The sequence below is a fragment of the Tinamus guttatus genome, unplaced genomic scaffold (assembly GCF_059628265.1).
Source record: "Tinamus guttatus ecotype Peru unplaced genomic scaffold, ASM5962826v1 Tinamus_guttatus_pri_ptg000194l, whole genome shotgun sequence".
NCBI classification, from domain to species: Eukaryota; Metazoa; Chordata; class Aves; order Tinamiformes; family Tinamidae; genus Tinamus; species Tinamus guttatus.
Genome location: NW_028288728.1, coordinates 758,284 through 781,631, shown reverse-complemented (window position 1 = coordinate 781,631; position 23,348 = coordinate 758,284). Strand labels below are relative to the sequence as shown.

At 58.8% G+C, this 23,348-nt stretch overlaps 4 protein-coding genes across 4 annotated transcripts; 3 read left to right on the top strand and 1 right to left on the bottom strand.

Moving 5' to 3' along the window:
* Window positions 1–1,382: 1,382 nt before the first annotated feature.
* On the bottom strand, window positions 1,383–10,859 carry TTLL9 (tubulin tyrosine ligase like 9). The gene is made up of 13 exons (XM_088523626.1): window positions 10,845–10,859; window positions 10,538–10,749; window positions 10,324–10,435; window positions 9,217–9,402; window positions 7,443–7,511; window positions 7,050–7,140; window positions 6,345–6,385; window positions 6,170–6,257; window positions 5,321–5,379; window positions 4,326–4,522; window positions 2,559–2,672; window positions 2,030–2,151; window positions 1,383–1,481 (listed from the first exon to the last, which is right to left on the bottom strand). The coding sequence occupies exons 1-13, from the start codon at window positions 10,857–10,859 to the stop codon at window positions 1,411–1,413; spliced, it is 1,377 nt and encodes a 458-aa protein (XP_088379752.1). The 3' UTR covers window positions 1,383–1,410.
* Window positions 10,860–11,811: 952 nt separating this feature from the next.
* On the top strand, window positions 11,812–16,379 carry DUSP15 (dual specificity phosphatase 15). Its single transcript, XM_010215477.2, has 7 exons — window positions 11,812–11,833; window positions 12,595–12,628; window positions 14,488–14,570; window positions 14,824–14,873; window positions 15,109–15,183; window positions 15,620–15,791; window positions 16,167–16,379. The coding sequence occupies exons 1-7, from the start codon at window positions 11,813–11,815 to the stop codon at window positions 16,377–16,379; spliced, it is 648 nt and encodes a 215-aa protein (XP_010213779.2). The 5' UTR covers window position 11,812.
* A 2,132-nt stretch (window positions 16,380–18,511) lies between these two features.
* LOC104568584 (interferon regulatory factor 4-like) lies at window positions 18,512–21,278 on the top strand. Its single transcript, XM_088523569.1, has 8 exons — window positions 18,512–18,711; window positions 18,994–19,183; window positions 19,530–19,633; window positions 19,734–19,830; window positions 20,111–20,212; window positions 20,418–20,813; window positions 20,890–21,008; window positions 21,115–21,278. Exons 1-8 carry the CDS (start codon window positions 18,538–18,540, stop codon window positions 21,253–21,255), a joined length of 1,323 nt encoding a protein of 440 aa, XP_088379695.1. The 5' UTR covers window positions 18,512–18,537; the 3' UTR covers window positions 21,256–21,278.
* Window positions 21,279–22,466: 1,188 nt separating this feature from the next.
* FOXS1 (forkhead box S1) lies at window positions 22,467–23,348 on the top strand. Its single transcript, XM_088523625.1, has one exon. The coding sequence runs from the start codon at window positions 22,467–22,469 to the stop codon at window positions 23,346–23,348; it is 882 nt and encodes a 293-aa protein (XP_088379751.1).

The window sequence follows — 23,348 nt, the reverse complement described above, 5'->3', positions numbered from 1 at the left end:
CAGTAGTTGTTTCCTCAAAGATTTTATATTTTATCTTCTCTGTTACCCTAGTTAGTCTGAATTTGCTCCCCCAACACAAGTTAAGACTATAATAAGACCAAGAATAATTAAACTTAAGTAGTAATGGACAAAGTTGAGTTTGACTTCTGCATACAGGAAGGTTTCTGGGTCCTGAGAAGTTCTTTCTTCTTATGACCTTCTTAAGTTTTGTTAAAAAAATATGGAAGTTTAGGCATGGAAGTGGTACTTGTCTCACTGTCTCCCTAGCTCCTTCTCCTGCTCTGTGCTTTAGGTGCCCAACACTGAGCTGCAGCTGAGCCCCTGCTTGCTCAGCCCTGCTTGAAGTTCTGCTCAGAAGCTGCAAAAGAGGAGACCTTGTTTTCCTAACTCCCTAACCAGCCTTGCAGGTCCATGTCAGACGTGAATCCTCTAGACCACCCTGCATTGACAACTAGGTCCACATATGTGTGAAACTTAAGCTGAGTTTAGACAGGAAAATCCTGTTTCAGATTCCTTAAACTAAGGGTTCTAAAAAATATATATTAAGAAAGTAAGTTTAAAATGTGAGTTTTCAAATCGTGTAGCTTTGCCAGATGCTAAAGTGCCCGCTCCGGGCTCCTCGCAGTCCAGCGCTGAGCCGAGCTGCTCTCCCTGCAGCTCTTCACACCGTTCCGTCCCCGCGGACGCGGCGGCAGCGCCTGGCTCAGCCCCGGAGCGCAGCCGCTCCCGCACACACGGGAGCGCAGCCCGCGTCTCGGCACGGGGAGGCAGCAGGTCTAAGGGTCTGACACGTCTCCACAGTAGTGGCAGCAGGAGGATGAGCTGCCTGCCTTTCTTAAAAGCTTCGTTTTGCCAGGCAGAACGCGTTCAGCTCCTCTGTCTCCTCACACTGTACAAAACTAAGTGTCCCCAAAGGGCAGCGAAGAAGCTGGCACTGCTAGTGTCACCCGTTACTCAAGTTCTTCCAGCCACTTGGTTCTAAGATATGGAGGTAGCAAACTTGGCCCGAGAGCCCCTCGGTCCTGCTCCCATCCCCATGGCACATCCACAGCCCCACTCGGAGTGGGAAGCGGGATTCCCTTCCTGCCGGGCCCCAACACCGCAGGGAACAGCACTGAGAACTCGTCTTCCATAGGGTCGGCTCCAGCCACAGCTCCCCACAACCAGGACACTTCACTGGACCGTATGGAAACTCCGTGCACTCCTGCTCTTGGTTTACACAACAGACAGGATTCATTCATTAGGGCTGCTCCAGCCTGGGAGCTGCAACAGTTAAACTTACAAACCAAGATGACCAAGAGGCTTGTGCTGAGGCAGCAATGTCCACAGAGCGGGAACTGCTGCACGGCAACATGAGGAAGAGAGAGATCCTTCCGTGGGACTTCTCACACGCTAAGTTTTGGGTCAGCATTATGCTTTCTGCTGGGCACGGAGACTCCTGAAAAGCTGCTTCAGTTGTTTCTTCCTGTCGTTGTAGCAGCCTGTAATGAAAGCATGAGCTGCAGTTATACGTGACCAAACTGTTCATTCCTGTGAAGGAATAAGGAACTTGCCCACTTTCAGGTAAAGCTGCTCTGTTCGCTGGTTTGGAACTACAGCCAGAGATGACTATAGGCACCCTGAGTTGTGCATAACAAAAGAAATATATGATACGTGCTTAGCCTTGTAAGTATGGTTTAAGAGTCCCAGAACTAGTTCACATCAGTAAAACACACTGTCCAAAAAGTGCCCCATAAACAGCTACTGCAATCACTGTGGAGAAGTTTTTGAAGCAAGGCTGGTACATGAAGAAGTCTGCAGTGGCTTGAAGTACAGGCCTATAAACAAGGCTGTCACCACTGCTTTTATAAATAGTTTCCAACAGCGCTCCTGTGCTCCAGTAACTTACATCCGCTCTTGGGAAACGTTTGCTCCTTTTGGACTCTGTCACACAAGAGCCCCGCACCCCGTGTTCCATGGGCGCCCTCCGGGCTGGCACAGGGAGCCCAGGAGCCTGAGCGGGGCCCTGCAGCTCCGCACGAGCGAGTACCTAGGTGGGAGTTGGCCACGAAGCTCTCGCTCAGCGGCGTGTCCAGGTTTCCTTCCCGGCTGACGGGCCCGTCGCTCCAGATGAGGTCGAAGCCTCCGACACGCTTCTCCTTCCCCGTCAGCCTGCAAGAGCAAGTGTGCAGCGAAGGACTGGGCAATGGCACTCGTGCCTGCACACGACCAAACTCCCAGGGAATCAGAGACGACGCCAAGCAGCTGGAAGCACTGGCACGGCTGCAAAGTCACTCACAGACCGACCACACTCCTGAGCACCGGGCAGGCATGGGAGGCACAGCACAGAGCAGACCCTGAAGGAGCATCCTTGGGCCAGGCCCAGCTCCAGCGCTAACTCCCTCCTCCTCAGGGCCCTCTTGCTTTGTTTTCCCACTCCACAGTGGCACTATGTTTGCTTACCTTGCCATGTTTGGAAAATCTTCACAGTTATACAGCTTAGAGCATTACGATCAGTTGTGCAGAAGAGACAGAACCAGACCATCCACTTCATGCATCTTAATAAAGATGTTGCCTACCTGCCTTCCATGTCCACAATATGAAGCGTGTCATTGAGGAGGTGACATTTGAGTTCATAGTCTTCCTGGCTACTGGCAGTGAGGGAAGGTGAAGCGTTTACTTCAATAAGCCAGCTGAGGAGAAGAGATGAGCAGCCAGTCATGGAGAGATGGACATTTTTCCAATGGTTCACTTAACAGAAAGTCCCTCTACAGAAACTTTGCACTGCTAGAGGCAGGAATAAGCATGTGAAGCAATAGGAAATCTAACCCAAATCTCATTCCCGTAGGCTGAGCCAAAGAACATTCTGAGCTTATTGCAAAGTTTCTATTCCTGTTCTCAGTGGTAATAAAGAAAAAAAAATCCCTCCAGCATCCAAAAAGGTATACAAGTTAAAAACAAAGTCTAGATGAAGCAGTAAATGCTGGGGATAATTCACAGAATAAACATTAACCCTACACAGATGTATCCTGGGAACAGTTTCCTTAGACAATGCAAAAAATAGTCAAATAACTCTCCTGTGAGAACCCTGTAAAAGCTGCAAATTGCAATAACAGGATCCAAGACATACAGCGACATCAATGACTTTCATCCCAATTCACTACAGTTAGATTAGTTTCCTGAACAACTAAAGTTACTCCACTTCTTTATGTGCTGTCTAAGCAGTAATTTGGTTTGAGGCTATGAACAGACTAGACTGGATGAATTAGGGCCATCCAAGACCACAGCTGAGCTCACTCGAAATAGAGCTGTCCCCAGGGGCAGTGCATGAAATATTGGACTTTTGCTGTCAGGACACAGGGCTTCAACAGATACCACAGCAAACTGAATTTGTAGAAGGAAGAAGAGTAAAAATTGAGAGAAGAGGCTTCATAAACACTGCCAGCATAAAATACATCCTATGGAAACGTCCTTCCTAAGAGCGCTTTTCATGATGAAAGCTGGAAAAATAACAATTATATTTGCTTGTCAGTTCTGAAGAACTAGTTGCGGTTTCTGTTTTTCTCAGCTTGGATAATGACAAGTTAGTTGCACTTTCAGATTCCTGCTGTGGCAATATTTGGGTTGAAAACCTAGCAGATGAAAGTGAGACCTTCAGCTGATCTTTAATTGCTACATACTTCTCATTTAGCCAGTGAAATGAGCTGTGTTTAAGAAATAAACACCCTAAATGGGGTCAAATTACATTTTTTTGTTTGTTCTTGTTGTTTTAAGTCCTCAACTCCTGTGGAGCTCTTTTTCTCACCCCTCTAAACAGAAGAAGATCTTTTCTTTCACTTCTGATCTGCCTTTTGGCTGGGGTATCACAGATAAAGGGGTCTGTGCTGGTGCTAGCAGCCTAATAGCAGTGGCTGGACATTTATGAATGCTCATGGGACGCTGCTGTAATAGACTGTGTCTAGAATCATAAACAGCAGAAGAGACCATTTGTGGTAATTGCTGCTCTGCTTGAGATATGTTGATACTGGTGGAAAAAAATGTTGCCTAAAATAGCAGGTTTACACAACAGAGCACTGGAAGCGCAGAGAAATTTTACATGTTGCTGCACTCAGCTAAAGCCCTGAGATTCTGAGCAAAACCAGCTCTGTTACTTCCAGATTGTAGCTTCCTACATACAAAACAGTTCAAACATCTTTACCTTTCACTTACAGTTCCTGGACTGGCCGATTAAGCCAGTTTACGAGCACTTAACCACAGGATACAAAAGCATCCCAAAGTAGTGCTGTATCCCAGGAAAGCAGCTCGCCTGCTATTGCAACCCCTTGTATGTTTACTGGCACCCTTACGGTTTCAGATCCTGGTCGATCAAGATGTCATATCCATAGAGCTCAAAGCAATGCTTGTCACTGATAATCACTTTCTGAACGCTCTGAAGGCTCTTGATGAAAATGTTGTCCATATCTGCAAAGAGAACTTCCACCACGTCTGCTCCATGCTTGGCAGTCAGGTACTGTCTGAGCTGCTGAATCATCCACTTGCAGCCCTGAGACATCCAAACACAATTAACACTAAACTGTTCCCAGCAGATGGCAATGCCTTCAGTCTGCTAAAATTCACCACCCTCTCGACAGCCAAACAAAAATTCCTAGTAAAAAAACAGGCATCAAAAGGTAGGGCCACTAATCCCCCAGCGCAGTTAACATCTTTGAGCTCTATTACTGTGTGGCACTGGAAGAAAATGTGAAGGTTCCACCAGAAGTTACCTACCAGCAGCCATGTCATCTACTATGAATGTATTGCAGAGACACTCCTTTCCATGGAGGAGAGAGATTTATAGATAGGAGCAGCCTGTAAAATGGGAAGGTTGTCACAGTCCTCTATGACTATCAAATGTTGACTTTTGCCTCAGATTCACTAAGATTCTGACATCATTTTTTCTCTCTTTCAGCTGCTCCCTCTTGAGACAGGAAGCTTAACAGGGACAGCTGTGTGTGGACACATTCAGCTTGTTGCACCGCTGTGGTCTTAGAAGCGCAGGGCTAAGCAATAAGGTAGCTACGTCTCAGATGAGCACTAACCAGAAAGTTATTGTGCTTGAAGTCAGAAAGGTCACCCTCCTAGATGGGCTGACAGCTGTAAAGCAACCGTTACAGCAGAACTTGCCTACTCGCTCTCTTGTAAAGCTTCTATCAAAGAAATCACATTTATGGGTATCTGGAGACAGGACAGAGTGGCTGCCATCCCGGCACGGCAGCTGGCACGATGAGGTCAGGCTGCTCCATCTGCCAGGAGCCGAGCAGCAGGCACCGAGGGAAGAGCCCCGGCGGCGCCCCTCACTCACCTTCTCTGGGTCGTAGTCAGGGGCTGTCTTCTGCACCGCGACGTTGGTGAGATGAACATCTGGTGAGACGCCGAGATAAGGACCAGGGACAGAAAATGAACGAGCACGTGTTGAATTATTGCTCTAAATCATCCTTTTCTGCCCCGATGCCGATTAATTATCCTCCCTGTCTCTAATCGCAGGCTTCAGCCACCCAATCTTACATTCAATACCACACGAAGATACCTTGATCAAAATTACAGGAAAATGAACAAGTCAAAGTAATGAAGAAAAAAAAACCATGGAATATATGTCTGTCCTGAGCTACTTCTGTCTGTGCACCTCTATCCAAGAACGCTCGCTGTACCGCTCTGCAATGGCTCAGAGTGAGGATGAACTCTGCTGAACTATCACTGAGAGAAGCAGCGGGATTTTCTGGCTCTTAAACTGTCAGATTAAGGTGTGATGCCTTTTAGGAGGCCATTTTAATCAACTAAAATCTATCAAACTCAATAGAGTAGCATGTGTGACACATACAAAGATTGAATAGTTCTTTTCAATGAATCATTCTGTTCTTAATTTCTATGAAGTGAAGAAAGGCTGCAAAAATTCAGCCATTAATAATAAAACCAGAACTGACATTTTGCCACTGGTCCTAGTGGATTTTTCATGCTGACATTTCTAGTCATTTGTTGACCATTCTTCCTATGAAAAGAGATATGAGAGAATCATAGCGGCAGCAACAGGACAGGGGGATCATACAGAGGTTGGGAGAAATCAGAAGCAATAAGATAGATCCAACCCCAAAGATTAAAATGGTAAATCCCTTTTCTTACCCCTCTTTATTGCATAAGCAGACAGGTAGGATACAATGATCATCGATGCTGTTCAGAGTAAATCGTGTGTTAGAGAAGCGAGCAAATCCATCTCTGTACAGCCAGGCCTTCAGTGGGATGTACTGAGAGCAGGAGAAGAGCAACCAAGCATTGAAGCAAGAAAATAACAGTTCTGGCATAATAATCACAAAATTGTGTTTTGCACTTACGGATGTCACTAGAACGTAAACTCTTAAGTCAAACTTCCTTCCTGTGAAACACAGAAATATAAAATACGATACAGTAGTTGATTCTGCCAAGTAATATTAGCAGTATCCAATATGAGAAATGTGTCTATAAATGCAGAAGTAAATGATTCTAATCACATTTTTTTCACTTTGGGAGAAAATATGTGAATATTTATCTAATCTTTAAAAAAGTGAAGATTAGATACTTACGTTTCTGGAAAAAAATAATGCAAGGTTTAAGTTAGTATTCCTCTGAATTATTTTGATGAATACCTGGGCATAAACACTAATGAATTAATGATTAATTTAAGAGAAATAGTGTGCGATTTTTGTTTTTAAAAACATGGAATAGTTGAGGTTGGAAGGGACCTCTGGAGATCAGCTAATAGAAGTCCCCTGCTCAAAGCAGGCTCAGCTAGAGCAGGTTAGGACCAACCAAGGCCAGTCATGTTTTGAGAAGGTAACTTCTATAATTTTTCCTCTCGGCAAACCACAAAGCTACCATGCTATAGAGCATGACACTGCACATTACTCTCAGGTACATTTAGGCCCATAAGAAAATTGGAGAAAATAAGTCCCGATTCTCCACACAGATCTATGAGTACCTATTTTTCCAACAGGAACATCATCTACTAGGACGTAGCTTTCCACGTATCAGAAAAGCATAGTCTTAGCTGAGCATCTTACCTCCTATTAAATACGGATTTTCAATATATCGCTGTGCTACATAAATCTCTACTTGTGTTTCATCTTTCTGATCATCTGTGCGGAGCCCATCCTGCAAAAGAAACCACACACAATTTCCCCTTTAGGGCTGTATATGAAAAGAAGGTGAAAACCCCATAGGTTTCCTGAAGCCCATTTTCCATATAAGATGATAGATCCCAGAAGAAGTATCCACCCATTCGAAAAGCTACTATAAGAAACTTTGTTGCTTCCCTAGAGAATTGTGAAGAAATAACTGCCTGAGACAGGCCCAGGGAGACAAAACAAGACACTAGCAGAAGCAGAGGCTTAAGTAATAGTGAAAGAGCAAAATTCCAGTCGGAATTTCCCAAAAGAACAGAGAGTAGTTCTCACCTTCCTCCATTCAATGATATCCTTGAGTTTCCGGAATAGAAAAATTCCTTTACCTTGTGACCTGCCAACCTGCAACACAGAAGAGTAAAGTTATTTACTTCAGTGTTTTCTTGCTATCACCCAGAATTTGAGTATAGAAGACCTGTATAACCTGATTCACCACAGGCTTGTATCCAAGCTTATTTATTTAAGGTTAAGGTGAGGAAGGGGGAATTAATGATCCAAGAACAGTTCTCTATTGCAAACAGCTCAGACTTGCAAGCATTAGAAATATCCCTGAAGGAAGGGGCAGAACATGCAGACAGCCTATGAGGAAACGCCAGTAACACAACGCTGCATTCCTGGGAATTTTGAAGTTACATTTTCAGTTTGTGCATGCATAGAAGAGCTTAATTGACCAGGAAAGGCACGAAAGATTCCAGAGGACAAGACCAACAAGAGCAGAACACCCTGAAGATGGCCTAGCCTGTACTGTACATTTAAAGTGGCTGAAGAGAAGCTCAGATGAATGGCCTGGGCAGAGGGACTCCGCAGAGCGCCTTCAGCCACCAACTGTTTCAGTTGTTACTATAATTTCAGTAATCACAGTCTTTTGTTTACTCATTTACTCTGTTCTGGTTATTCACAGTGTTAATTGAGGCTGTGGGCACAAAATCAGCTTAATGTAAGGTTTTTTGTTGCCAATTGACACGAGCTCGTTTGTAGAGCTGGGTGATCACTAGCTGCTCTCCTCCTGGCTGTCACTCACAGGTTAGAATGTGGAGTCACCTCCTGTCCTCTTCTCCCAGGCACACTCGTCCTGACGAGCCTGGGAGCAGAGCAGGGCTAATTGTCCTGCCCCAGAGTCCTTGCCAGAGCTTCTGTGCAAGACGGAACGCCTGTCCTCGCGCAGGTCTCACAGAGGGGTGCATTTTTAATTGCACACTGCAGCACAATGTTGGTGACGTTAAATGTCCCGAATCAGCTGGCAGCAGCAAGGCATTTCACAGCTTCACACAGTAATATCACCATTCCTAAAGGAAGCAAAATCCCTTCGCTCCCGGGACATTAGCCGAAGTGGAACTTACTGCATTCAGCCCATCCAGGTCTTGAGGGACAAATGAGATTTGGAACATGAGGCTACACTTCAGGCCTCTAATACCGAAGCAGAGAGCAGATAATGCCAACCAAATCCCCCCAACTTGCACTTCAGGCTGCTCGTGGAGACTCTTGTAAGCTCTTCACAATCCCAGGATGAAAGGCAGCTTAGTAGGTTGGCTGGACTTGCTAGGGCTGCCACATAACATAGAGGGATTTCTTTAAAACCACCAGATGTTTCCACAGCTCCATCTTTAAGGACTCCCCAAGCATGCTGCTTTACTATTAAGTCCAATTAAGCAGCTGGTCTGCATACACACATGCTTTATTTCACAGATGCAGCTGAACTGAAAGGTTTTAGAGCATGATCTTGGCCTTAAGCCCCAAGCACAAAGCCCTGGGAGCACAGTCTACTTCTTCACACACAAATTCAGCACTTTCCATTTTCACCATTGAGTTAACTTTGGCTTAAAAAATAAACAGAGCTACTTTTCCACTGCTGGAATAAACTGTTAGGCAAAATGAAGTATTTTTGTAGTACAAGTTGTGCAGGAAGCTGCCACGAGCATCACTGCTCCTAGCCACCTTGCTATGCACAATTCTTCCTGCAGATTTCCTGGATATCTTGCTCTCCCTCCAAAAATTGAAAGCATCCCTCATCTCTGTCTCACTTCTCCTGGGACAGCACCAAACTTACTGGTTTCATAATCCAAGTGGTGCCAGGATTCTTGCGAAACTCTTCCACAAACAAGTGATACTCTAAAGGCATTTCAAAAGTCTTTGGAAAAAAGTCACATTTTGTTGCCTCAAGCTTTCCTGCTTCTCTTTCCAGCTGCTTCCGAAACCGCTTCAGATTCTTCACTAGATAGTTCTTCCGAGTCAGCTGAGCAGAAAGAAACATAAGATTAGGCTCAGCAGATGCTCACGTCTTCTGAACCATCACCCTCTTCTCCCTTCAACTGCCCTTGAGATGTTTCTGTTGACATCTAGGAATCAACTGTATCTCAGATTCCTCAGAGGGGAAAAGAAGCCCACACATTTATATAGGTACTGTTGAGAATTGGGGTCTTTTTCCCTCTTTGAGGAGAAAAATGTTTGATTTCTTCTTTTTCCCATTTTTATGTAACTCTTCAGTCTGCATACTAATTTCCAGAACAGACCCCAAGCATCGGGACCTGTCTGAGGGCGTTCGAGGCAGAGCTGCCCTGGAAGCCGCGATCCCCACGGCTGAGTGGAAAGGAATCAGCTCCTGAACTGCTGCAGGCTGCAGACAGGCAACACGAACCCCTGTCAGCCTTGGTTTCTGCCAGGAGGGCCGAGCACAAAGCTCAGGAACAGGCGCCCACCCTGCTCAGCTGCACGGGGGAAGCGGCATCCAGGAGAGCACCAGGCCAGACCCCTGAAACACTAAGATTTTTAGCTGTTACAACTAAATCAGCCCACGAATACAAGTCAGACTCACCCAGGTACAGCCCTTTTGGAGGACAGGCTGTAAAGCAGCCACCCTCAAACATATTTAAAGGACAGGGCATATTTAAAGTGAGGTGCAACAGGTGCCTCCACCCTAACGCCCGGGATTTGTGGGTGCTACGTTAGGAAACGCAGCTTCGCCCATAGAAGAGAGCGTCTGTTTTAACCGGACCCCCGAGGCGGCTGCTCCTCAGGTTTGCAGCGGGTCTGGGGGGCACCACGATGTCCCCAGCGTGGGGCAGAACACGGCATAGAGCCCCAGGCCAGCGGGACAGCGAGCGGGCACCGAGAGGGCCCCAGGCAGCCCCTTCCCACCGCAGCGCCGCGCGCCCACCTCGTAGTGGTTGCGGAAGTGGCAGACGCGCACGTGCTCGTCCAGGTACGCGTGGTCGAAGTGCTCGTGCAGCCAGCCCACGTCGCACCAGTGGAAGTCCCAGCGCTCCTCGCTGCGGGCAGAGCGCGCCCGCCACCAGCCGCCCCCGCGCCCAGCGCGGGCCGCTCCGCCCCGAGCCCCCGGCCCTCGGCCCGGCCCGGCCCGGCCCGCTTACCCCTGGGCCGGCAGCCAGCCGGGCCGGCGGCTCAGCACGTCCCGCACGGCGCCGCCCGCGCCGCACTTGAAGCGCACGCAGCCGCGGGGAGGCGGCGGCGGAGCCGGCCCGGGCCCGGCCGCGCCGCGCTGCGGCCCCCCCGCCGCCGCCGCCGCCGCCGCTCGGCGCTCCCTGGGCCGCGGGCCGCCCGGCGGCGCTCGGGGCGCGGCGCCCTGCGGGGCGAGGAGCGGTGAGGACGCGATGGGACTGGGGCTGGGACTGGGACCGGGGCTGGGACCAGGACCGGGACCGGGACGGGACCCTTCACCTGCCGCCTCGCCATAGCGCTTCCGGCCTGCGCCGTCCCCATGGCGACCGGAAGGGAGGGGGGCGCCGTCCCTATAGCAACCGGGAGGGAGGGAGCGCGCCGTCCCCATGGTAATTGGGGGGTGGGGGGCGCCGTCCCTATAGCAACCGGGAGGGAGGAGGGCGCGCCGTCCCCATGGCGACCGGAAGGGAGGGAGCGTAGCCACCAGCATGGTCACCGGGTGGGAGGGGGCGCCGTCCCCACGGCAACGGGGGGGGCGTCGTCCCCATGGTAACCGGGAAGCCTCCGTCGGGCAGCAGGGGGCGCCCGCGGGTAGGGGCCGCAGCCAGCACCCACCCCGGGCCCGGGACCGCCCCCCGCAGCACCCTCCTTGTCACCCCCGGGCCAGTGACACCCCCCAGAACACCCGCTGAGCCAGTCCCCACCCCCAACACCCCCCGGTGGGCAATCCCGTCCAACACCCCCTCCCGCATGACACCCCCCCGGGTCTAGTAACCGCCCCCCGAGCCTGGTCACCCCAGGACACCCCTTGCGCCCTGTCACCCTCCAGTGCCCGTGGCCTTCTGCAGCTTCTGCCCCGTCCCTGATGGTGGGGACCAGACCAGAGTTGCCCCATCCTTATGTCCCCCCCGTCCGCAGCCACACAAAGGCCCTTGTTCCCCACAGAGGCGCTTTGTGCGCTGGGCCGCGCTTGCCCCCACGCTCCCACGCGGCTCCGCAGCGGCTCCGGCCCGGCCCATGTGTCAGGCAGCGCCGGAGCCGCCGTGCGGCGGGAGGCGGGCGCCCGCCGGGGACAACGGCACATTCCCTGCGCGGCCCTTCTGTCCCCCTGGACTTATTCGTTCCCTCTCTGCCAGGAGAGGCACGGCGGCAGCTTTGGTGCTCCAGCAAAGGGCTGCCATCCTGCAGGATTGAATCCCACTGGGACGGAAATCCGGCGCTCGAGGAGAGTGGCCGCCCCGCGTACCATGGGCAACGGCATGAGCAAGGTAAAGAGGCACCCGGCGCCGCTCGCATGGGATGCGGGATGCGGGACTCACCAAGGGGAGCCGGGACAGAGCAGACAGCCGGGCCAAGGGGACTGGGAACGAGGACTCTGGATCTGGAAACCTCCCCGCGAGGGAGTGAGGTCCTGGGGAGCCTGGGGCTGTGATGGCCTCTGCCCCAGGTGAGCACTGAGAGCACTTGGAGCATCCCCGGGGGGACACAGGTGACCAGAGCCAGCATCTTCCCACAGAAACTTCCCTCTCCTTGTCTACGTCTCCTGGGGTTCCAGGTGGAGCCATAAAGCCCCATTCCAGACAGCCGGGAGGAGGCTGGAGCAGTGCGGGACACAGGAACGTGCTTTTATCCAGGCTCTGCACCCCGGGAGCTGTCCTGGATATGAGAGGCCCAGCAGCGTCACTCTGCCAAGGGCACCCTGACAATGCAAAATGGGTCTAAAATGTTCAAAAGTCATAAAAAGGCTCTGGAAAGTGTTAGACCCACAGAAATACCTTCATATGTGGGCAGGAAGAACAACCGTTCTGGCGGTGGTCACTTCCCACGTGCTGTTCCCACAAAATACCAAAGCGGGAGAAGCCGATCGCAACATCGGCTGTAAACAGGCACGAAGCTGACTGTTAATTTTCATCAGCCAAAATGAGAGAGGTGGGAAATGCAGAAACAGATGAGGGTAAAACTGGACGCGCGGTGCCCTGCTCCTGCCAGCGTGAGCCGCTCGCGCCTGACCCTGCGCTTTGCTCCGCAGGTGCTGCCCGGCCTCTACCTCGGGAACTTCATCGGTAAGCAGAGCCCCCGGGCTGTCCCGCTGCCACCTCCACGCTGCCCCGGCACCCGCCTCCCGCTCCCGGGGCTCCCAGGGCTCCCGGGGTCACAGGCAGCCTCGGCTACTCCTAAATGGGACCTGCTCTCAGACGTGGGACAGCGCAGGGGGCTCCCTTGGGCCACCTTCGCTGCCTCCGCCAGCCTCATCCCGCTGCGCTGTCCCTCCCGTGCATGGTCCCCCCCATGCGCTGTCCTTCCCATGTGCTGTCGCTCCGGCACACGGTCCCTCCCGGCTGTGCTGCAGGGACCCTCTGGGGCTGGGAGCCGGCAGAGGAGGTGTCCGTGTCCGGAGAGGCCTCAGCAGATGCAGGCACGGAATCTTCAGGCAGTTTGTTGGGAAACAGCGCAGACTCGGTGCCAGTTTGGGGGGTGATGAGGCTGCATCATTACATAATGAGGTTTCCTAGTTGCATTCAGTGCAATTCAGGGGACATGTAGCTGATGTGACAAGCGAGCGAAGCAGGGAGCTGCCGGCCGGGCTCGGATGCCCTTCGGCTCCCGCTGGGAACAGGCTCAGGCAGCCTCGAGCTGTGGGACAGCTCTGGACAAGCCGGAGGGAGCTGCACCCACCCCGTGCTGGGGCAGGGAGAGTTTCTGCGTCAGCCCTGGGTGCGCCAGTTCCCTCCTCTGATGGGATTTCACTGTCAAGGACAATCCGTGACTAAGTGCGAACGTCTGCCAAGAAAAAACAGTGTTTGCTGCTGCTCCCGCTTCCCAAAGCAGTTCCCACCAAGAAACGCAGGGTGCCGGTGGAGATTTAAGGCTGCTAAATTAAGCGCTAAGAGTTCACAGAGACATTTGCTTCGCCTGAAAGCACGTCCCATCCCGGCTGTAGCCTTTACAGCCACGTCACTCTCATCACCCTCATTCCGCCTGTCGGGCACAGGCGGAAAGGTGATGGGTGATGTCCAGGTCTAGGACGGAGCGGGGGACACACAGAGGAAACGTGACCTCTGAAAGGAAGCGTGGATCTTGGGACTCCCTTTTATTAAATATTGATGTCACGCCACGCGGTTTAGGCTCAGAAGCAGAGGCGGGGAGTTTAGCCAGCCAAAGCTGTGAGATGAGAGGAGACCAACGTGTGTTTCCAGCAGCTCGTGCAACATCAGCTGCCAAGGTCCTGCTCGGGCAGCAAAGCCAGCGCGCAGCCCCGCAGCTCCTGCGCCAGCCCGGGAGCAGCAGTGCAGCATCGCCAGAATTGGGGGGTTTCTCCAGGAAGGAGCAGACACCTGAGGTCCAGACCTGCAGTTTTAGGGAGGAAATGAAAGAATTGCAACACAGGGCAGAGTGACCGTCTTCTGTGGGTTCCCCAGGTATTGGAAAGGAAGTCAAACAGGTTAAAGCGAGTTGAGAACTGACAGGGAAGGCTGCAGCCCCACTTCTGCAGTCCATAAGATAAAGCAAATCATTTAGGCTGCTGTTTGTTAGGTTTGCATGGGAGAGGTGCAGGCGGGGAGCGCGCTGCTTCCTTCATAAGCTGGGGAACAAGTAGACGCAAGTGCAAACAGGTCTGCTCGGATGACTGTGTTTGCGCAGATGTGAGTTTTCATCTTGAGCGCAAGCAGCAAGGTCAAGGCCTTTGGAGGGAGTCACTCTCTGCTTCGGGATCGTGTGGGTTTGCATTCCTAGATTTCCTGGCTGCATTTGCGTATTTGCCTGTGTCCGCTCTGCTACCAAGTGCGTCGATGCTCGCCGGGTGGTTCAGGACACGGCTGCCCGGAGCAGCGCGCGGCCACCGGAGAGCAGCACACGCTCTGCTGGGAAAGGAAGGGCAGGGAATGCGTTCGTGCTAAAAGCTCCTTGCTTCCTTCCGTAGATGCCAAGGACCTGGAGCAGCTCAGCCGGAACAAGATCACCCACATAGTTTCCATCCACGAGTCCCCGCAGCCCTTGCTGCAGGTAGGCGCTCCGGCTCCGGGGTCGGCAGCTGGCTCCTCTCGGCAGCGTCTCCCTGGCTGAGCATCCCCACGGCACCGGCGCCGGGGAGCCAGCAGCCCCTCCGGCCTTCCCGCAATCCAGCCTGGCTTGAATCCTGGCTAGGAACAACGTCCACATCCCCGGCTTGCTCGTTTGCTGCCAGGCCAGCGGCGCGGGGCCCGGCAGCCCGGCGGCCGCAGCACCGAGCTGGCCATGGCCCTGTTGTGCCTTGCAGGAAATCACCTACCTCCGCATCCCGCTGCCCGACACGCCGGAGGCCAACATGTGAGTGCCCGGGTACGGGCGGCCCCTTGGCAGGGCCACGAGCCGGGAGGGCTCCCGGGGACGCTGCCCCCGGCCGTTCAGCGGCCCCTCTGCGGGGACGGCCGAGGCCGGAGGGAGCGTCCGAGGAGCAGAGCCGGCCGAGAGCAGCCACCCCCGCGCACCCCGGTGCGCTCGGGGCTGCCCCGGCCGCGGGCCCTTCCACAGCCTCTTACTCTGCTTGACTCTTTCCTACTAGCAAGAAGCACTTCAGGGAATGCATCGGCTTCATCCACCAGTGCCGCCTGCGCGGAGGGAACTGCCTCGTGCACTGGTAAAGCCCCTGACGAGCCAGGCACCGCTCGACCCCAGCGCCGCGCAGCCCTCGGGGCCGCCGCTTCGGCTCCTGTCACGTAACGTGAAGGGACCCACATGGGGACTGACGGTGGCCTCAGTACGAGCAGGGTTTACAGAGGCCATCGAGGCTGGAGAAGCGCCTGCCCTGGAGACGGGGCAGCTTTTGGCTTCAGCCGAGCGAGTGGGAACAGTTCAGGGGCAGGGATCCAGCCGATGCTTTCACTTCCCCCAGGGAGAAGGAGGTATTTATAGGAGAGGACCTTGGAAGCGCTCCGGCCTCCCAGGGCGCGAGTTCTCTGAGAAGAGGAACCGAAATAGCTGGAGCCGCAGGGGGGAGGAAGGGGCAAGCGCAGGGGCGCAGGCAGCCGCGCGGGCCGCGCCGGGGCAGCGGCTGAGCTCTCCTCCGCTCGCAGCCTCGCGGGCATCTCCCGCAGCACGACCGTCGTCGTCGCCTACGTCATGGCTGTCACCGAGCTGAGCTGCCCGGAGGTGCTCGAGGCCATCAGGACGGTTCGCCCCATCGCCAACCCCAACCCCGGCTTTCGACGGCAGCTGGATGAGTTTGGCCGCGGCGCAGCGCGGAAGGTGGGCGCGCGAGGTGGCCCTGTCCCCGCGGCCCTGCTGGCCTCGTGCATGTCCTCAGGGTCGGCACAGCCTGACTGGCTTCCCAGAGCAGGAGCAGAGCCGAGGGAGGACCAGGTTGCTCCCAGATCCCCGGTGGGGCCGGTGTCCAGTCCCACCGTGCAGTATGGCTGCTCTGCTGGGCATGGCCAGCTGGGCACGAGTCCACTGAGCGCCTCAGCTTGGGCGAGCGAGGTCCGGCCCTGACTGAGCAGATTTCGGGGCTCACAGCTGGAGGCCACAGCTGAGGGGAGGCTGGAGACCCCCTTTGGGGAGGCAGAAAAAAACCCCGTGCTTCCCAGGCTCAGGCGCATCCGCTCGCTGCTCCTTCTTTCCCAGGTCCGGAGGCACCTGCGGCAGAGGTACGGGGCCGTCCCCTTCAATGACGAGGAAGAAATAAAGGCCCTGCTGCCCACGGAGAGAGGAGGAGCGGCCAGGGCGGAGGGAGCCCTGCAGGGACTGGTACCCAGAGCCCGGGATGCCAAGAGCGGCGCTCCCTTGCTGCTGCGCGTGAAGAGGACGTTCTCCTGCATCCCCGCGTGCCTCAAGTGAGCCGGGCCCAGGGCGGATGGGAGACAAACCAGACTCCCCGACAGCCTCAGAGAGACTGATGAGCAGCAACACTAGCGATGAGGAGGGCCCGTACAAGCCCACGAGCCGGGGACGCGAATCCTCAGCCGCTTCTCCCTTCCCTGGAGTTCGAGCACGTCGCCTCCCTCTGCCGCGGGAGGGATCCGCTCGCGCTGCTCTGCTCCGCAGACTCCGCCAGCTCCGGACCCAGGCTGTGGGGCTGCAAGAGGGGCAGGGGACGGGGCTGGGAGCAGACGTGCTGTTCCAGAGCCGCTCTCCCCCGCGGCAGCGCCGCACCGCCCGCAGCAGCATGGCGGGACATGCGGCTCCGGCACTGTCAGCACCAGGGTGCCGGGTCCCGGCGCGTGAAGGGCCGGCCCGAGCTGGCCAAGCACGAGCAGCCACCGTAGCTTTAGGGGCTGGTTCCTCCCATCGCCACGGCGCAATCTGTAAAAAGCAGGAATAGAAATGTTTAACCTGGCCAGACCTCGCTAAAGCAGAACCTTAAGCCACTTTGCTTGAAGACTTTCCAGGTCCTTGCGGGTTAATAAAGCTCCCTCTGTGCAGCGCGACGCTCAGCGCGAGTCCCCCACAGTGACATGAGGGCCCTGCGCGGCATTCCGTGCCCAGTACGGCGGCACGTCCCCTTGCAGCCGGCGGTGCTGCCCGCGGGACGGTGCGAGGAGCGGCCGGGGCAGGGCCGTGTTGCAGCCTTCGCCGCACAGCGCGGGCGGGTGGAAATCCCCTCGTCGGCCTCGGTCCCTGCCCCGCCACGGTCCTGCTCCACAGGCCACAGGGCCAGGCCGGCCGGAGCAGCTCGGAGCAGCCGCCGCCACACGGTGCCGTGCTCGGAGCGATGCCGCTGCTATTGCAGCCCCCAGCGCAGCCCCTGGCCTGCCGCAGCCTCCACTCTGCCAGCCCGGCCACGGTCCTGCCTCCGCGGGCAGCGGGGTCCGCGCAGCGCCCCAAGGGCTGCCCAGCGGCACCCGCGCCCACAGCGACGTCGCTTCTTACTCATTTCGAGGGTTTCCGTCTTCGAGCAGCCGCGAATCGCTCTTAGTCACAACCGAAAAGGAAAGCGGCAGACGGGAGGCAGGGGCGGGCGGCCGGTCCCCCTGACCCCACGAGCGGCAGGGGCAGCGTGGGAGGATGCTGGGGAGCGAACGGCAGAGCTGAGACCTCTGCGGCCGCTGAGCGCCCGGACGAACATCGCGCCCAGCGAGCTGCCTCCGGGCACGGAGCCAGGCAGGGGAGCCACGGCTGCGGCTCCTCTTTTTGGGCACAGACCCTGTTCTGGGCTGTGCAGGGCCGGGATGAGTCAGGTGGCTCCGTGGCCTGGCCCGGCTCCCGGCACAGCTCATCTCTGCCCTCGCACCAGGTCCCGGTTCGACTCAGCTCTCGGGCCCGCGTGGCACCGCGGGGGCGGATGATGCGAGGAGCGGAGCGGAGCTGAGACGCAGCCAGCGAAACCAGGACGCCCGTCACGCTGGCACCGGGAAACTCCGGGGCTTCTCCAGCAGCTCTTGCAAACACCGCTCAAAGCGGTGGCCTGTGGACGGATCACAGCTGCCACCTCTACCTGGGCAGGAGGCCTTTGGATGCCAGCCCTTCACCCCGGGGTGCTGCGGGATCCTGGTCCCTGTGGAGTGGGAAAGGCCCTTGTTCCCCTGCGGAGCTGGAAGCTCTAAGGAGGCTCCTAACACTGCAGCGAGGTGCCAAGGAGGAGCACAGGGTGCCCTGGGCCTGACACAAGGGGTCCTGGCTGGTGCAGGGTGCCCGTGTCCCCGGCGCAGGGGTCCGAATCCCTGTGCCGGTGCAGAGGTGCCCTGTCCCCTCTCCCTGTGCAGGGGAGCGCTGTCCCAGTGCAGGGGACCCCTATGCCGCTGCAGGGTGCTGTGTCCTGCTGCAGGTGCCCCTATCCCAGGTGCAGCGGTGCTGTGTCCCCTGTCCCCGTGCAGGCGTCCTGTCCCCTACGCAGGGCCGGAGTGACCCCTGCCCTGTCCCCGGTGCAGGGCGCCCCGTGCCCGCCCCGGTGGCGGCCGCTCGTCCCCACCCGCGCGCCCGGGGCCGGGGCGCGGCGGCAGGAAAGGGAAAGCGAAACCCGGGCGGCGCTTTCGCTTTCGCCGCCGCCGCGGGGCCGATGGCGGCGCCGGGGCCGCACATGCGGCTCAAGGACTGGCTGGTGGCGCAGATCGACAGCGGCCGCTACCCGGGGCTGCGCTGGGAGAACCGCGCGCGGACGCTGTTCCGCATCCCCTGGAAGCACGCGGCCAAGCAGGACTACCGGCAGCAGCAGGACGCGGCGCTCTTCAGGGTACCGGCCCCCCGGGACCCGCCCTGCCCCGGGAACCCCCCACCCGGGACCCCCCGCTTCCCCGAGGCCTCCCGCTCACCTGCCTCCCTGAGACCCCCGCGTATCCCCACTGCCCCGGGACCCCCGTGCCCCTGGGACCCCCTCCCCGTGTCCCCCTTCACGCTCCTCCTGCATCCCCCCGCTCCCCAGCATCCCGCTGCCCCCCTCAGTGTCCTCAGTGTCCTCCCACACCCCTGGAGCCGCTGCCCGCAGTGCCCCACAGCCGCCGCCTCTGCCCCCCAGGCCTGGGCCATCTACAAGGGCAAGTACCACGAGGGCACGGACAAGGCCGACCCGTCCACCTGGAAGACGCGGCTGCGCTGCGCCCTCAACAAGAGCACCGACTTCCAGGAGGTACCCGAGCGGAGCCAGCTGGACATCTCCGAGCCCTACAAGGTCTATCAGATCGTGTCCGATGGGGCCCGTGATGCAGGTGGGTGCCCGGCTGCCCCTGGCACGGGGCTGCTGTGGAGCTGGGGCTCCTCCGTGGCCCATGGGCCTCACTTGCCTCCCCAGGGCTCTTCCTCGGCACTGCCAGGCCAGGCCGCTCTGCAGCCAGCGGGGCAGGGAGGACGGGAGGGTGAGGAGAAAAGCTCACCCGTGCCCTGGTCACATCGTTAATGCAATCCCATCCTGGGAGCATCCAGACACAGGGCGGCTCCTCCGGCCACCCTGGGCTGTGGATCGGGCTGGGGTTGATTCCCAGGATCCCGGCAAAGAGGACACGAAGCCCAGCCACGTTCTGCCGGGGCTCAGCGGATTTTCCCGTGTCTCCACAGACAAGGATGGCCACACAGAGTCGCCGGGTTGCAAGGAGCAGCGGCTGAGCCGGCCCTCACCCTCTGGGCCCTCTGGCACCAACCTCAGCTCCTGGCCAGAGAAGGTGGGAGCTCCCCTCACTCTCCAGCCCTTCCCGCTTCCCACAAGTTCCCTCCGGCCATGTCCTCACCTGGCCGCGCTCACGGGTGCCGCTGTCCCGCCAGGGCAACACCACGGGGAGCCCGGACATGGAGAGCCTCAAGGGTGAGACGGAGACGGCGTCGCCGCTGACCCCATCCCCTGCCCACCCTGCAGACCGGGGTAAGGCAGCACCAACTCCTCTGCCGTTCGGGGGCGCCGTGGACGGCTCTGGATCTGGCTCCCGGGGCTCCGGGGAAGCAGCAGGATGGGGCTGGGGTTCAGGGAGCTCCCCGGGGTTCCGTGGGAGCAGAGCCCGTCACCTGCCCCTGCGCTCTAATGAGAGCTGCCAAACATGCAGCAGCAGCGAGGAGCGCCCCAGGATGCCTGGAGAGCCCCTGTGGATGCGGGTGCTGCGGACCCGCAGGACCCCTTCACCATCCTGCCCTCTGCCCCGACCCAGGGTACCACGTGCGGGGCCTTTTCTATGGCTGGAACCCGTCCGTCAGCCCCCTGTTCCCGGGACCCCTGTCCTATGGCCCCACTGAGGACATCAACCACTCAGGTAGGAGCCCGTCCGGGATCAGGGCAGGGCTGAGATCGGGTTCCCTGCTGGCTACCCCACTTTGGCCCTCGCTGCAGGGACTGGGGGGGATATAGGGGACATGGGGTCCTCAAGGGAATCCCGCCTGGGACACGGGGCGCCCAGCAGCTTTCCCTGCGGGCTGCCGTGTCACCAGCGTCCCCGCGCTGACGCCTCGCTCGCGCAGACTGCTGGCTCCACGTGCGCCTCTACTACTGCGACGTGCTGGTGAAGGAGCTGACGACGCGCACGGCCGAGGGCTGCCGCATCGCGTCGCGCGCCGTGCCGGCCGACAGCGAGCGCCTCTACGGCCCCTCCTGCATGGAGCAGATCCAGTTCCCGGCGCCACGGGCGCTGGGCGGCAACAGCCGGGTGGCCGGCATGAGCGACGTGCTGGAGCGGCTGCTGCCGCACCTGGAGCGCGGCGTCCTGCTCTGGGTGGCCCCCGAGGGCGTCTTCATGAAGCGCCAGTGCCAGGGCCGCGTGTACTGGAACGGGCCGCTGGCCCCACACAGCAACTGGCCCAACAAGCTGGAGCGCGAGAAGACCTACAAGCTGCTGGACACGCAGCAGTTCCTGCAGCGTAAGTGCGGCCGCGCGGCCCGGCCGGCGCGGGGACGCGCCGCGAGCCCGGCCGCGCTGAGCCCCGGCTCCCGCAGAGCTGCGCGGCTTCCTGAGCCACGGGCAGCCCCCGCCGCAGTACCAGATCAACCTGTGCTTTGGCGAGGAGTACCCGACGCGCGCTGGGCACCGCTTCCAGAAGCTCATCATGGCCCACGTGAGTAGGCGCCGGCACTGGGCACCCCCCGGCACCGCGCACGGGGCAGGGCGGGCCGGGCCGCGCAGCGGGCGCCCGCGCTCCCGGCGGCTCCGTCCCTCCGCAGGTGGAGCCCGTGTTCGCCCGGGAGCTGCTGCATCATGCGCAGCGCATGGGGCCGCAGCTGCTGCGCGAGGCCGCGCAGCCCTGCGCCCCCGGAGCCTCCCACCACATCGTGCACGTCCTGAGGCAGCTCTGCCAGCCCTGAGCCCTCAGCTGCAGCCGGCAGCGGGACGCAGCGGGATGCACCATGGTGGGATGCAGTGGGATGCTCCAGAGCAGGACACAGCGGGATGCAATAGAGCAGGATGCAACGGGACGCACTGCAGTGGGATGCAGCAGGATGTGCCACCCTCTCCGTGCGCCAGCCCTGCCTGGTCTGCCTGGCACATTCCAAGGGATTGGGGCCCTGCTCTGCGTATTTATTCCCTGGGAGCGGCTGGAGATCCCGCCTGGGCTTTGGGTTGCCAGAGGCATCACTGCTTCATGCACTGGGGCACAGCGACCTCCCCCTTGGCGCCGCGGGGACTTACCCTGAGGGCACAGTAGAAATAAAGGTGTTTTGGTAGCACAGACTCCACGCGGCATGGGATGGGGGGTCACCGCCGTCACCCCGGCACTGAGCATGCTGTCAGCACTGGGTGTCCTAGCTGGAGCTGGGCTTCCCGGCGTGTTCCCAGCGGCTTCCTGGCACCCTGTGCCAGCAGGGAGGGCAGCAGGATCCACCCACCATGCCCAGACCATCACGCACTGCTGGCACCGTGGGCAGCACCGCACTGGTGGGCACCATCCCGCGCTCCGCTCCTGACTGTGGGATTTGCTGGCAGCGGCGAGGGCTGGCGGCTGCTCTGCCCTGTGGCAGCCCATCCCGCTGTCCCTGTGCCTCAGTTTCCCCTGGGACAAGGTGGCTCCAGAGAGGTGGTTCATGCGGCATCAGGACAGGGATGATCCTGGGTTGGGGAGCACTGTGCAGGGCCCCTGTGTAGTGCAAGGACCAGGCGTGGGGCAGGATCCGCACGATGTGTGGGGCCGACACAAGCACCGTCCCGGGGAGCCCTGGTGCGGGACGGCGGCGACAGTGACTGCCACAGCCGGTCCGGCTGCCCACGGCCCCTCTGCCTCCATCCTGCCGGTGTCACCGCGCGCTGCACGGTCCTGCCCCGGGCAGGGAGCGATGCCAGCGCCGAGCACCACGGGCAGGACGAGGCGCAGGGGCCCTGCCCCGCCGTGGGGCACCGGGATGCCCGGAGGGGAGGCTCAGCCGGGCCGGGGAGCCCCGCTCCGCCCCGGGCGGCCGCGCAGAGGAGGGGCCGCGGCCGCCCCCGTGCCGGCCCGCGCGGAGGCCGGCCCGCCCGGCCGCGCGTCTTAACGGGGCCGGCGGCGGGGCCGGCCGCAGCGGCGCCGGGGCCGGCAGGCAGCATGCAGCCCGAGCGGGCGCCCGCCGCCGAGCCCGCCAAGCCGCCCTACAGCTACATCGCGCTCATCGCCATGGCCATCCAGAGCGCGCCCGAGCAGCGCCTCACGCTCAGCGGCATCTACCGCTACATCAGCGGCCGCTTCACCTTCTACCGCGACAACAAGCAGGGCTGGCAGAACAGCATCCGCCACAACCTGTCGCTCAACGAGTGCTTCGTGAAGGTGCCGCGCGACGACAAGAAGCCGGGCAAGGGCAACTACTGGACGCTCGACCCCGACTGCTACAACATGTTCGAGAACGGCAGCTTCCTGCGCCGCCGCCGCCGCTTCACCCGCCAGCGTAGCCCGCGCGACGCCGCCGAGGGCACCGCAGCCGCGCGCGCCAAGGGCACCCGGGCCCCGCGCGCCCGCGGGACAACGGCCGCCCCGGCGCCGGGCGCCGCGGAGGGCGGGCGGGCGCTGAGCGCCGAGGAGCTCGTGGCGGGCGCCCAGCTGCCGCCCCGCGCCCGGCCGCCCTGCGCGTTCCCGCCGCCCGCCCAGACTGCGTTCGGGCCGCCAGCACCCCGGCCAGGTCAGTACGAGCCGCGGGAGCCGCCGCCGGCCTCGGCGCTGCCACCGGGGCCGCTGCCGCCGCCGTGCCCCTTCGGCGAGGCCGAGGGCTGCCGCGGCCTGGGCTGCGCGGGGCCCGAGGCGGCGGGCGGCAGCTTCCAGTGCCGGCTGCAGGCGCTGAGCTTCTGCGTGAGCGGCGAGGCGCTGCCGCCGCGCGGCCCCGAGCACAAGGAGGGCTGGCCGGGGGGGCTGCCGGGCGCCGGCGCCGGCGGCGGGTACCCGCTGCCGCTGCCCCCCTGCCTCTACCGCAGCCCCGGCATGTTCTTCTTCGAGTGA

Coding starts and splice junctions, on each gene's coding strand:
- TTLL9 (XM_088523626.1), bottom strand. Junction 7,141..7,442: donor ATATCATTGAATGGAGGAAG/GTGAGAACTACT, acceptor TTTCTTTTGCAG/GATGGGCTCCGCACAGATGA. Junction 5,380..6,169: donor GAACAGCATCGATGATCATT/GTATCCTACCTG, acceptor GCGTCTCACCAG/ATGTTCATCTCACCAACGTC.
- DUSP15 (XM_010215477.2), top strand. CDS start 11,813: ATGGGCAACGGCATGAGCAAG. Junction 12,629..14,487: donor CTACCTCGGGAACTTCATCG/GTAAGCAGAGCC, acceptor TTCCTTCCGTAG/ATGCCAAGGACCTGGAGCAG. Junction 15,792..16,166: donor GCCGCGGCGCAGCGCGGAAG/GTGGGCGCGCGA, acceptor CTTCTTTCCCAG/GTCCGGAGGCACCTGCGGCA.
- LOC104568584 (XM_088523569.1), top strand. CDS start 18,538: ATGGCGGCGCCGGGGCCGCACATGCGGCTCAAGGACTGGCTGGTGGCG. Junction 19,184..19,529: donor CGATGGGGCCCGTGATGCAG/GTGGGTGCCCGG, acceptor GTGTCTCCACAG/ACAAGGATGGCCACACAGAG. Junction 19,634..19,733: donor TCAGCTCCTGGCCAGAGAAG/GTGGGAGCTCCC, acceptor CTGTCCCGCCAG/GGCAACACCACGGGGAGCCC.
- FOXS1 (XM_088523625.1), top strand. CDS start 22,467: ATGCAGCCCGAGCGGGCGCCCGCCGCCGAGCCCGCCAAGCCGCCCTAC.